The sequence below is a fragment of the Nicotiana tabacum genome, chromosome 24 (genome assembly GCF_000715075.1).
Source record: "Nicotiana tabacum cultivar K326 chromosome 24, ASM71507v2, whole genome shotgun sequence".
Taxonomy (NCBI): Eukaryota; Viridiplantae; Streptophyta; class Magnoliopsida; order Solanales; family Solanaceae; genus Nicotiana; species Nicotiana tabacum.
The window spans coordinates 86,825,217-86,837,285 of NC_134103.1; the positions used below are offsets into that span (position 1 = coordinate 86,825,217).

The following is a 12,069-nucleotide window of genomic DNA, read 5'->3' on the forward strand; positions in this document are numbered from 1 at the left end:
CATTTGGTTCTACCAACATATAAACATTTGTCTCTAACCAATTCTTGTGTTCCCCATATCCTAATATAGGGCTGAGAAGTGATCATATCTCTGAATTTGTTAGCAATATATTTAGAATTACAAATCTTGTTCTTGTTCATTGGAGTGCACTTGTGAATAGGATGATACTTCTTAACTATAAAATTCCTTGAATCCCTGTCAAGACTTGCAAATAAATCCCACTCGCAAATCTTAGATTTACATTTCACTCTCACCCAAGTTAGCTCATTAGGTTTGAGTTTCAACTATGCATGGTATTCAATAGCATAGTCAATTACCGCCTTCCTAAATTGATTGACATTCTCAAAATATCATGCCAAGTTCAAAAATAGCCACAACACAATTTGGATCGTATCTTAACTTTGTACTCTTCCTTCTACTTGGTAAATCAACACCAATTTCAGCTTTTACATCTAGCTCATCATCAGAATCATCACTACATATATCAGAACTATCAACATAGTCCTCATCCCCCCTAATTTACCAGTATATTTGTCTGCCTTGTTCTTGTCGGTGTCTTCAAAACCTTTATCTGTTTTTCCTTCTCCTAGAGGTACTTCTACATGTACAGTTGGTTTTTTACTTCTTATAGCCTTTAGCTTTGTTCTCTTTGCATTCTTGACAGCTATCAACTCTTCATCAGCATCACTATCATCTTCTTATGGTACAACATCAAAATCTGAGTCACTACTACTCTCCAAATCTAAAATAGTACCACCGAGATCTATAATATCACCTTCTACAACCTCTTCCCTCCCCACACCACTTAAATCAGCAGAAACAACTTCCCTAACAACCTCCTCCCTCCCCACACCATTTATATCAGCAGCAACATCTTTCCTAACAACCCCTTCCCCCCTCACACTATTTAAATCAGCAGCAACATCTTCCCTTACTTCAGTTTCAGCAGCAATATCTTCCCTCACTTCAGTTTCAGCAGCAACATCTTCCCTTACTTCATTTTCAGCAAAAATATCTTCCTTCTCTTCTATGTTTGTTTCCCTAGATGCGCCATTCACTTCAGTTACACATAATTCTGGACCACCAATAAGTCCAGTAGGTGCCACATCATCCACTAACTCAGCGTCTAGAACAATATGTTGAATATACAAATGTATCTCATCTTAATTTTTTAGGTTACACACAATATTAAATAATTGTGCATCACTATCCACATAGATAAAATTCTTATTTTTTGGGTCTTGGTAATAGAAGCCACTCACTGTAGCATATCCCATTTTTTAGTGTAATATAATAGTTCTGGAATTGAAAAGTGGTCTTTGTCAATATTAGCTATTAACACTTATTGTTCCCCCCCCCCCCCACATATTTCGAGTTATGGTCAAGGGTAAAGTTACCACCACGGTTAAAATTAACAGCAATAAAGTCTGACATCACTGTTTTTAATATTCCCAAATTTTTTTTAAAAAAAAAAACCCTAATTGTGGTCCCAAATCGGTCCCAACTCGCACAGAAGCCCACCACTAAAATGACTACAATACAAAATACTAAAAAGACTTTCCATTTCAGCACTTCAGTGATGAGTATCAAGCGACGCTTCAACATTTTAGTACTTCGATTGATGATGGTTCTTCAAGCACAGAAGGTAAATCGAACAAATATCAACCTATAGCACTGATTACCACCGAATAACGAACAAAAACGAAGTAGAATCAATGGACATGCATCGCTTTGGACGGATTTTACTGGAATCGAATTTGGGACTTGGGATTTTTTTTGGTCGTTTGTCTTTAGGAATGTACCCTCCACTTCCAACCAAGAGGTTGTGAGTTCGAGTCACCCCAAGAGCAAAGTGGGGAGTTCTTGGAGGGAAGGATGCCGAGGGTCATTTGGAAACAACCTCTCTACCCCAGGGTAGGGGTAAGGTCTGCGTACACACTACCCTCCCCAGACCCCACTAGTGGGATTATACTGGGTTGTTGTTATTGTTGTTGTTGTTGTTGTTGTTGTTGTCTTTAGGAATGTGTAAAAATGAGAGGGTTATTAGGAAGAGGGTAATTATATTTGGTTTTACTCGGCAAAGAAGTCTATGTGATATTGTAAATAAACGTGGAAATTTTTCATTGGTTACATTATCCATGCTGGCAGCGCATGATAACACGCGTGAAATTTTTTTATAAGCTTAGGTCGGACATGTTAAAATGGTGTGGTAAAGATATAGTAAAAGTGTTAGTTGAGGTGTTCAAGTAGAATTTTTGTGATAGTTAAAGTGTTTGTCTATATATCAATTTACATCCATCGTTATTGTATCATCTCATTCTCCGTTCCCAAAACATTATACTAGTTGTTTATTGAGTTGATTGTTCATATGGTCACTCTGACTATAGGTAATTGGTCATCAAAGTTATATATGAGTATTTTTTTTTTTTGTAACAAAAGTCTCTTTACTTTACTTAATTAGCTTCAATGGTCATTTATCTTCTTCTTTTTTTATCTTCCCAAAGTCATCTTACTTTACCTAATTAGCTCAGTGGTAATCTTCATCGTATTTTATATTTTACGATGAGATTTACTAACGTGAATATTAATTAAGAACCTGGATCAATTTAGAACTCAACCCCAACTTAAATCGACTCAATACCTTGACTCATTCCTTTTTATTCTAATAAAGTGCCCAAGCAATTATATTTTTGTTTATTGTTTGGGGGTTAACACTTTTGCAGGCTAATAATGCCCAACTCTAGGCATCTATTTGGCTATTATGTCCACGCTAACAATTTCGAAAGGAGTAATAATTAGTAAAAGAATTTGAAAAAAAAGTTAATTAAAAGAATATTCAGGAAAACAAAAATTAAGAGATCCATCAAAACCAACAAATTCGTAGCGTAGCGTCTCATTCCCACTCTCACAAACAACCCAACACCTTCGAACGCATATCCCAAACTCACCACAATGGCGACTATCAAGTCCGTCAAGGCTCGTCAGATCTTCGATAGCCGTGGTAATCCTACGGTTGAGGTTCGTTCTCCTCCAAATCTCCGTCCGTTTCAGCCCTTTACGATGTTCCCTATATTACATTCTTCCTTTATCGTTCTATTTCTATGTTAAGTTTGTATATATAACATTCTGATTTCAGACAGGTGTAGTATATTAGTGTAAAATTGGTAATAGTTTAGTTACTACTTGATTTGTACATTGTGTAGGTTGATGTACATTTGTCAAATGGTGTCTGGGCTAGAGCTGTTGTTCCTAGTGGTGCATCCACTGGTGAAGTTCTATTTATTTTCCTTGTATTTATTTGAATTTTTACGTACAGCATGTATGGGTTTGGAGTATTTACGCAGACCTGCAAGCCATTGTCACAGGGGCGGAGCTAGCCCATCGGGTACAAGTTAGGCCGAACCCAATCACTTTGGTCTAATCCATGTATTTGTCTTAAAAAATCTATTGAATATGTACAAATTATAAATTTAGAACCCAGTAACTTAAAATGATTAGAACCCCGAACCTATAAGTTTCAAATCCTGGCTCCGCCTCTGGCCATTGATTTATATTATAAGTATGTTGCCACTAGGCCTTTGGTTTAGCGGTAAGTGCACATCGCAAATTTTTACCATGTCACAGAGACTTGGTATTTAAATGGAAAAGGATAGAGAGGTGGGCCCATTATCCATAAAGTTTGGAACTGTGGGCCACTAGGGATTTCTCATTTGCAAAAAAAATTATATTATAAGCAGTGGCGGAACCAGAAATTTCAGTAAGTGAGTTCAAAATATAAAGAAGTAAACATACGAAAAAGTCAAAGGGATTCAACATCTATAATATATACATAAAAAATAACTGTGACCTGTATATATAATGTAATTTTTCGGCGATTAACTCCCTGGCTCCATCCCATGATTATAAGTATTATAAGATGATGATTGCTTTTAAGTTTTTAGCAAAATGCCATATCTTTTCCGAGTATGGCTTTGTTGATTTCACCCTTTCTTGTTATGAGTTTCTGTCTGGCTGTTTAGATAAGAAGAGTGACCAACCATTGCTCACTTTTTTAGGCAAATGTGTTTAGTATCGGCATTTTCATAGTATTTTCTTGAATTTTAAACCATTTGTATCTATAAGGATATTGCAAGACAATGTACTTTTAATTCGGATGGAAATGTGAAGTGTGTGTGTTTAGTTCTTGACATTGTAGCTTCCTCTGTTCCTAGTACCTTCTATTGAACTCTGTCGAATTCAATTTTGTCGTTCATTTAATAGGAATATATGAAGCCCTTGAATTGAGGGATGGAGGATCCGACTACCTTGGCAAGGGTGTTTCAAAGGTTGGTATTGCATCTCAGAACACATAATTGGTTGATATATCGTTCACTGCTGACTGCTGGTTTGCTCCCTTGTTCCACTCATTTAGGCTGTAAACAATGTCAACTCAATTATTGGCCCTGCTCTTGTTGGCAAGGTATATTTCCTCCTGTAATTTCTTTTACCTTTGAAGAGGATATTTCTTGGAGAATTTGATGGTTATTTGCTTGGTGTGAAAGAACACAATGCTTCTTATTATTGTGTTGAGTAACATTAGCGGATAAAGGTTTCTGTGCCTAATACGCGAGGTTCCCTTGCTTTGTAGGACCCAACTGATCAGACTGGTCTTGATAACTATATGGTTCATCAGCTAGATGGAACTCAAAATGAGTGGGGTTGGTGCAAGCAAAAGGTATCCAAGAATAAGCTTCAACATTAAGTTCACTTGTAAGTTGTAATTGTCAGAAGCGCACAAATTACCAATTTACTTGTGTTGGCTTTTTTGACAGCTTGGTGCAAATGCCATCCTTGCTGTGTCGCTTACAGTGTGTAAAGCTGGCGCTGCTGTCAAGAGCATTCCACTTTATAAGGTATATTAAACAATTGTTTTTTATAGAATCCAATGATCTTCTGTTGCCAAATAAGCGGAGTCCAAATGGAAAGATATTGACCCCAAACCTCCATCCATTTCTTCTTCAATGTGGGAACATTTTTGTATTTTGAATTTATTGTTCTACGTGTGGGGGTAACAATCTACTGTTTAAAGTTTGCTCAAATAGGTACTATTCCTATTACTATATTAGTTCTCCCCATCATAAGGTAATAGAATCGTGGCCACTTGTTCGCCCAAAAGAGAAAACAAAAGATCCAAACCTCCTTTCTCTTCTTTCCATATATCCAGTCTGAAAAAATATATGATTACGAGTTACAATTTGAGCTGCCTTCTCTTTGCAGCATATTGCCGATTTGGCGGGTAACAAAAAGTTGGTTTTGCCAGTTCCTGCTTTCAATGTCATCAATGGTGGGTCCCATGCTGGAAACAAACTTGCGATGCAGGTATGTATTTTCTCCCATTAAAAGATTTAGTGAAATGATGTTTAGATAAAATATATTCATTATTTGTTATTTACAGGAATTTATGATTCTTCCTGTTGGAGCTTCTAGTTTTAAGGAGGCCATGAAGATGGGTTGTGAAGTGTATCACCATTTGAAGGTTTCACATAGTCGTTCTAGCTTCTATTCCCTTAATATTTATTTGTTTCAAAAGTCAAGATGCTGTATAAGCTGGAGCAAGCTTCCGCATCCCTGTTGAGCCCTACTAAACATGAACTGTTAGTCTGGAATGTAGAGGGGACTCTCTTAGGCTGACCAAAATTTCCAATAAGGAAATGGTCATTCTAGGATAGTAACCGATTTTCAAATTTCAACTTTCAGTTTTTATTCTGATATTTTGAGTCTTGACAATTCTGAACTGGGAAAAGGTTCTTGTAGGCAGGGCATATCTTATTCTGACTGCTGGTTTTGTAACCGGATGTGCAGTTTGTAGACTTGTTGCTCGGGGAGAAAGTTTCATAATTCAATTAAAGATAGATGTTCGACGCTGCTATTGGCATAAAAATCGGTACACCATAAGTTAGCCCAACCCAGTCCTCTCATACTAGGGTTGGCTCCTCGCAGATCTTCCTTTTAACACCTAGGAGCACCCCTTCCTGCATCTCCATACAAACTACGCAAAAAGTAAATTTGGACTTCTTTTCTAAGCGGATCATTTGGACTATATAGACCTAAGCAACCTGCCGACAGTTATCGTTGTTAGTACATGTATAATCAAAGGCTTACCATCTCAACAGTTTCTCTTGATTTAATTGAATATTTTGTACTAATACTCTCTTAGAAAATTTCATTGATTTATATTTGTTCATCAAATTTTGTGTTTGATAAAAGTGGCATGTTGTATTATAGTCTATATGTTTCATATTATTTCACATATTCACCAAAGCCGACTTGAAAAAGATAAGTAACGACTTAAAACCAAACTTTAATAAGTTTTTTTGAACTTATTGTGTATGTTTTCGTCCGAATGTGTAATAGTTAACCATTTTCCATGCTTTTTTTCCATTCACAAAGACTTATGTAATATTTAAAAAAAATCAAAGATAATGTAATATTTAATTTTTTGAAATTCTCATAGCCTAGTAATCTCAATCTTCTTACCACTAAATGACAAAAATAATTCACTATATTTTGAAAAGTTCAAATTTATTTTGAAGCAAAACCATATCGTCGTACATTTTTTAAACTCTCATGTCTAGTAATTTCATTTTTTTACCACTAACTAGAATAGTAATACTTTCATACATTTAAATAGTTCAAATTTATTTTAAAGTGAAAAATGATTTAGTCCACTTGATGCCTTTAACTTTTGGGACTTAAACAAATGTTTTAATGGCACTTGGCTTGAAAGGCCCTTGCTGATCACCCTTTAGTATAAGAGATTTTTACTGTATATGAAACTTTATTACCATCATAAATCATATTTTTAATTCCTTTAAATATCTTTGAAATTTACTTCACACTTCAAGCCTAGGTTAGAACTAGCAAAATACGTAATTCAAGTTATAAAGGAGATTTTTCTATTAATTTATTTTCCTGAAAATAAAAAATGTTTTGCAAGGGGATCTTTACGCAAAGAGCTGTCTGTATTCAATGTTTACTTTTTCTAGTCATATATATTTTATACATTGATTATACATACTTATACATATATAATACATAAATTATGCTTATATTATACCTTCACGACCTATTTTCAGTTTAAGCAGTTGATTGGAATGCTATTTGGGTTAATTTTTCAAAATTTTATAGTTGATATGAAAGTAGAATCCTTGTGTGAAGTGTTGGACACAATTAAATATATCTGAAAATAATGAAAATATTCATTGTTTACATTTATAGCCATATACATAGTTTATTTATACATTGATTATACATAATTATACACATATAATACATAAATTATGCTTTTATTATACCTCCACTGTCTATTTTCAGTTTAAGCGGTTGGGTGGGCAGTTATTTGGGTTAATTCTTCAAAATTTTATAGTTGATATGAAAGTAGAATCCTTGTGTGAAGTGTTAGACACAATCTTGGATATATCTGAAAATAATGAAAAATAAAAATAGAAAAAGCTAAGCTACCAAGCGTGAGTTCAAATATTAGAAAAGGAGTAAAGTTTTAGACAAAAGAAAGAAAATAGATTTTTTTTTTTTTTTTTTTTTTTAAAAAAAAAGAAGAAAAAACATGCTGGCTATGGGGTTCGAACCCATGCGCACTTATGTGCAGAAGATCTTAAGTCTTCCCCCTTAACCTCTCGGGCAAACCAGCTCTTATGATTTGGTTTGTTGCTAAAAATATTTATTATCAGTTAATATATTACTTATATTTTGAAATCTTCGTGTGTGTCTATGTTTTTTGAAAGTTTGTCTTACTAACAGAGAACTACTCTTTTAGATCTTCATTTAACTATAACTACCAATTTTGACATTAACTTGATGAGTAATCTTATTACGTTCTTTGTTTGTGTGAAAATAATAAAACTTGAAAGCGTTGTCCACTCAAAAAGATTTTAAAAAGAAAAAAGTGGAAAAGAAGAGAGATAAAACTTCGAACTCAACTATTTCAATAACTCGCTTTTTATTTCTTATTTTTTGGGTTGGTTTATTGCCTTATTGGTGTTTTGCCTTATTCTCTGAAATTTTATTTGCACTTGTTTTGATGCACATTACTGACATTTTTCTGAATGGTTTTTTGTATTCACACGGGTTTTTCAAACGCATATTTGGCTTTATTGATCTGATTATTTTATGAATTGTTGGCACGCACACCAGCTGTATTATCCAAATATCCACACCAATAGTCTTGTTTGGCCAAGTTTCTTTTTGAATAAAGGCGTTTTTTTGTTATGTGAAAAGTGTTTTTTAATTAAAGTTAAGGAACAAAGTATTTTTGAATAGAAGTAGAGTTAATTTTTGAGAAAAGGAAAAAAATAGTTTTTCCTAAAGGTACTTTTGAGAAAAATATACTTAAAAGCTTAGTCAAACACTAATGACCGCTCAAATTATTTAGTCAAATACAAATTACTTCCCACCAAATATATTTTTTTTAAAAACACTTTTCAAAATAAATTGGCTTCTTTGCATCAATTTCTCTCAGTACTGACTACTACCGTTTGGTTTCTTTTCCCTTTAGGACACACTGATCGTACTACATAAAATGAAGGGAAATGCAGGTGAGTTCACCAATTTCATATTTGCTACTTACGATCTTACACTACATTTTTTCTATTTTAGTTTGTTCCAAAGAAATGCCTATCTATTTGTATAAGGTCTTCGTTGTTTGTAGCATTTTGTTCAAAAGAAACACATTTCTAACTTAAGCTTTCCATTTTGGAGTATCATAAATTCAAAACAATATATATTAGTATAACATTTCCAATCAATATATATTGTTAATTTTGTAAAGTACTTTTTTTCCAAATAAAATTTGTTTCCAAGAACAACTCAAATTTTGCTTTCTCCCCACAGCCAAAACAATTAAGTCTACAACTCAATCAGTTTTTCCTATATATACATAAGCACTTTTATTCCCCAAGAACGTGGTCAGACAGAAACCACATCCTTAAAGAGAATATGGGATCTGGAAATATCAAATAAAGAAACAGATAATCACATGCTCTGCAGATGCGGCAACTCGTCAAGCAGCAAAAATATAAGCACACAACAAAATACCAATAGGTAACGACCATTAATTTGAATCGATTCTCAACCAACATAACAGTCAACATCGAAATAAAAATAAACCTTCACTAGTACCAGTATGCAGCAAAATTGGACCTAACTCTTGCTTTACATAGGGTAAACCAACGAAAGATGTACTTACTAAATACTAACACACTCTTCTGATTATCATTCCCTCCAACGTTGACAAAACAAAACTAACATCTCCAGGCAAACGATTCTACACCAATTTACTTCCCGACACTATGCTTAGCTTTTGAGTGAGATTCCAGAGCAGTTTCAGAACCAAAAGTCCTGCAAGGAGAAATACATGAATCCAGGGAACAACCTAATGCTCCTAAAATAAATAAAACCGCATTGAAGTTACCTGCTGCACGTCTTGCAGGCAAGAGATCCGCCAGATTTTGGAGTCTGGTTTGACTTGTTTCCAGAAGTCTTACCAGCCTGTTTTGAGGGGTGAGGCGTTGCCACATGGACAGCACCTTTCTTACCATCTAAACCACCCAAAATAAAATACTCAGGAACAAGATAATTTAATCCCATATTAACTTTGGTGAAGATGCAAAAAATGAGCCACTTGCTTTTGTAATATATATATATATTGAACATTAGAGTCAGATTCTCATATTCCCAAGGAATCAAAGGTTATTCCAGTTTCTGGTCCAATTTTCTCATGCAAATCCAAAGGACAGCAGCAGACAGTCCAACATTAGAAAATGCATATCAAAGATTAACATTAAGGTGACAAAAACTAACCAGTCTTTTGAGGTGTTGCAAATTTTGCCTTTTTATCGGGTGCAGGAGTTTTTATAGCTGAATCTGATGGTCGCTTTTTGCTAGGCTCAGCCTATAAAAGAAAATTGACCCAGGTACTGTTAACCCACCTTCCTGCTCAAGAAATTCAGGAGAAAAGAGAGGACCAATAACTACGAGCTACCTTCTTTGGTGTCTCCTCATCAGATTGATCTTCATCACTATCATCTTCATCCTGAACAGAGAATAGTCTATTAAAAAATGCCAATGGAAAGAAAGCATATATCACTAGAAGTGATATCAATGAACCCACATTTAATTAGCAGGAGTACAAAAATATGGAAGCTATGTTATGCAGAACAAAATTTCTTTTGCATTGTGGTTAATGCTTCAGACTGCTGAAGCAACAATTAAGACTATTCGCATAGACCAGAGGATGATCTAAAGCTCAAAACAGATGCAGCGTTCTGCCTTTTCAACATGCACCACAACATTCAAAAACAATCTGATAATCATTTTGATAGCTGTTTTATTGGCAAAAACAATGGCCTAAAGCTGACAATCGCATTTCGGCCCTTTGTTCCTTAAACCAAATATTGGTTGTTATTGGCTACTCGAAAATATGTTAAATAGCAACCAAAGAAATTAAATTGGCTATTGTTTTCTGAAGACCAAACGCAAAAAATATCCTTTGGGAAATAAAATCCAATGCAACTTTATAAAGCTGACCAAGCTCCAAATCTTAAAAAATGAAATCTTGAAAGATCACTCAAATACCAGAGGTTGAATAACCTATTTCAACAACTGACTGAAAATTGTTCAACAAGCTCAAACAAGTATAAACCATTTTTTGTGCTTAACCTAGAGTCTAAGAACCTTGGATGATAACATGCATTACAACAACACTTTTAAGGCATTGAGCATGTATTAGAAAATCATACCTCCCCCATCTCAGAATCTTCTTCATCCTCAGACGTATCATCTTCATCACTGCTATCATCTTCATCATCCGCCTTTGCATCTTTACTAGGTTCCGCAATCTTCACCTTCTGCTTACCTGAAGCAGAATCGTTTGCACTAGCCTTAGCTTCAGACTTTCCTGTTTGGCGTGTAAGGCAATACTTCAGAACTAAAATGTATGGTACATCTAAGAAATAGCTCAACAAAAATATTTTCCTTACCAGTGTTGGCAAGAGTAAGGGGTATTTCCTCATCAGACTCTGAACAATAAAATAACAATTAAGTCATGACCTAATCCATTGAAGCTTAAATAAGCTCAAACAAAGATGTTAACTTACCATCTTCATCTTCCTCCGTGTCACACAGAAATATAGTCAAGGAAACAAAAAGATTTTGACAACTATACCTTCTTTCAATGGAAAGAAAGGAAATTGTAGAAAGATAGAGTAGTTAACAGGCGATGAAAAGGATATTGCTCGTATGGGTTAGCTGCCTTGTATCCAAAGAAGTAGACACTACCATTTTTCCAGTTGTGTGATAGTTCAAAGTCTCTATCAAAAACTAGGTCAAATTGTTGTTGAGGCAGCTTATCTAAGTTTAGTGTTCCAAGAGCAAGTTTCTTGCCATCAACATTCACAGACAAGCATACAGGTTCTGATCCTTTATCCTTTTTTGCCTCACCAAGAGATGCCTACAAAGAGGAATACATTGATAGAATACAAAAATGAGATGTCTACAAGGTACAAGCTATATCAAATGAATTTGCCTATCAAATTCGTGACAACTTAAAATACCTGTGAAAGATGCAAAACCATATCATCCCCGGGTTGTACAGTTAAAGGTTGTCCACTTTTCACCTCAGCACCTAAATGACAGTAAGTTTAGAAAAACTGCACTTGCACAATTCCAATACAACGCGGGAAAGAAACACATTATCGATGAAGTATCAACAGTATAGCACAAAGAACAAGAAAGAAAAATGTTTGACAATACAGTTATTACACAAGAGTTGAGGCAGGAAAATACATTCAAATTGTATTAGAAATCCAATAGAGCTTCTGATGTACTGGTTTTTGAGCTATATAACAAACATCAAGGCACATTGTCATCTAAGTAAAGTAGAAAGAACTCCAATATAAAAATGAAGAGTCGAGGCTCTTTTGCGTCAAACACTTAGGATTCCAAGAAAATGATTCTGAAAGAGATAAATCAAATACCTTTTTTGATAAGGTAAATTATACTATTAACAATGGGAAG

General features: G+C 34.6%; 2 protein-coding genes and 1 non-coding gene across 4 annotated transcripts; 1 reads left to right on the top strand and 2 right to left on the bottom strand.

The window, feature by feature from the left end:
* The first annotated feature begins 2,726 nt into the window (after positions 1–2,726).
* Positions 2,727–5,882, top strand: LOC107782995 (enolase-like). Of its 2 annotated transcripts, XM_075247989.1 has the most exons (9): positions 2,727–3,018; positions 3,204–3,267; positions 4,261–4,325; positions 4,412–4,459; positions 4,628–4,714; positions 4,812–4,892; positions 5,257–5,358; positions 5,435–5,515; positions 5,842–5,882. In XM_075247989.1, the coding sequence occupies exons 1-9, from the start codon at positions 2,953–2,955 to the stop codon at positions 5,875–5,877; spliced, it is 630 nt and encodes a 209-aa protein (XP_075104090.1). In that variant the 5' UTR covers positions 2,727–2,952; the 3' UTR covers positions 5,878–5,882. The 2 variants fall into 2 exon arrangements, with proteins under 2 accessions (XP_075104090.1, XP_016459436.1); XM_016603950.2 differs by having other exon boundaries at positions 2,732–3,018; positions 5,435–5,882.
* A 1,722-nt stretch (positions 5,883–7,604) lies between these two features.
* TRNAL-UAA (transfer RNA leucine (anticodon UAA)) lies at positions 7,605–7,687 on the bottom strand. Its single transcript has one exon. It is a non-coding gene; the product is annotated as a tRNA-Leu (tRNA).
* Positions 7,688–9,329: 1,642 nt separating this feature from the next.
* On the bottom strand, positions 9,330–11,677 carry LOC107782996 (histone deacetylase HDT1-like; the record flags this gene model as incomplete). Its single annotated transcript, NM_001325350.1, is given in 9 exon segments — positions 9,330–9,393; positions 9,467–9,593; positions 9,856–9,946; positions 10,037–10,087; positions 10,794–10,951; positions 11,034–11,072; positions 11,151–11,167; positions 11,286–11,503; positions 11,607–11,677. Coding segments are annotated over 9 exon segments (836 nt in total), but the record flags the coding sequence as incomplete, so codon positions are not given.
* Positions 11,678–12,069: the final 392 nt, after the last annotated feature.

Excerpts from the sequence above, each read along its gene's own strand:
- LOC107782995 (XM_016603950.2), top strand. The coding sequence starts at position 2,953 with ATGGCGACTATCAAGTCCGTCAAGGCTCGTCAGATCTTCGATAGCCGT. Across the intron at positions 3,019-3,203 it reads GTGGTAATCCTACGGTTGAG|GTTGATGTACATTTGTCAAA; the intron begins GTTCGTTCTCCT and ends TACATTGTGTAG. Across the intron at positions 4,460-4,627 it reads GCCCTGCTCTTGTTGGCAAG|GACCCAACTGATCAGACTGG; the intron begins GTATATTTCCTC and ends CTTGCTTTGTAG.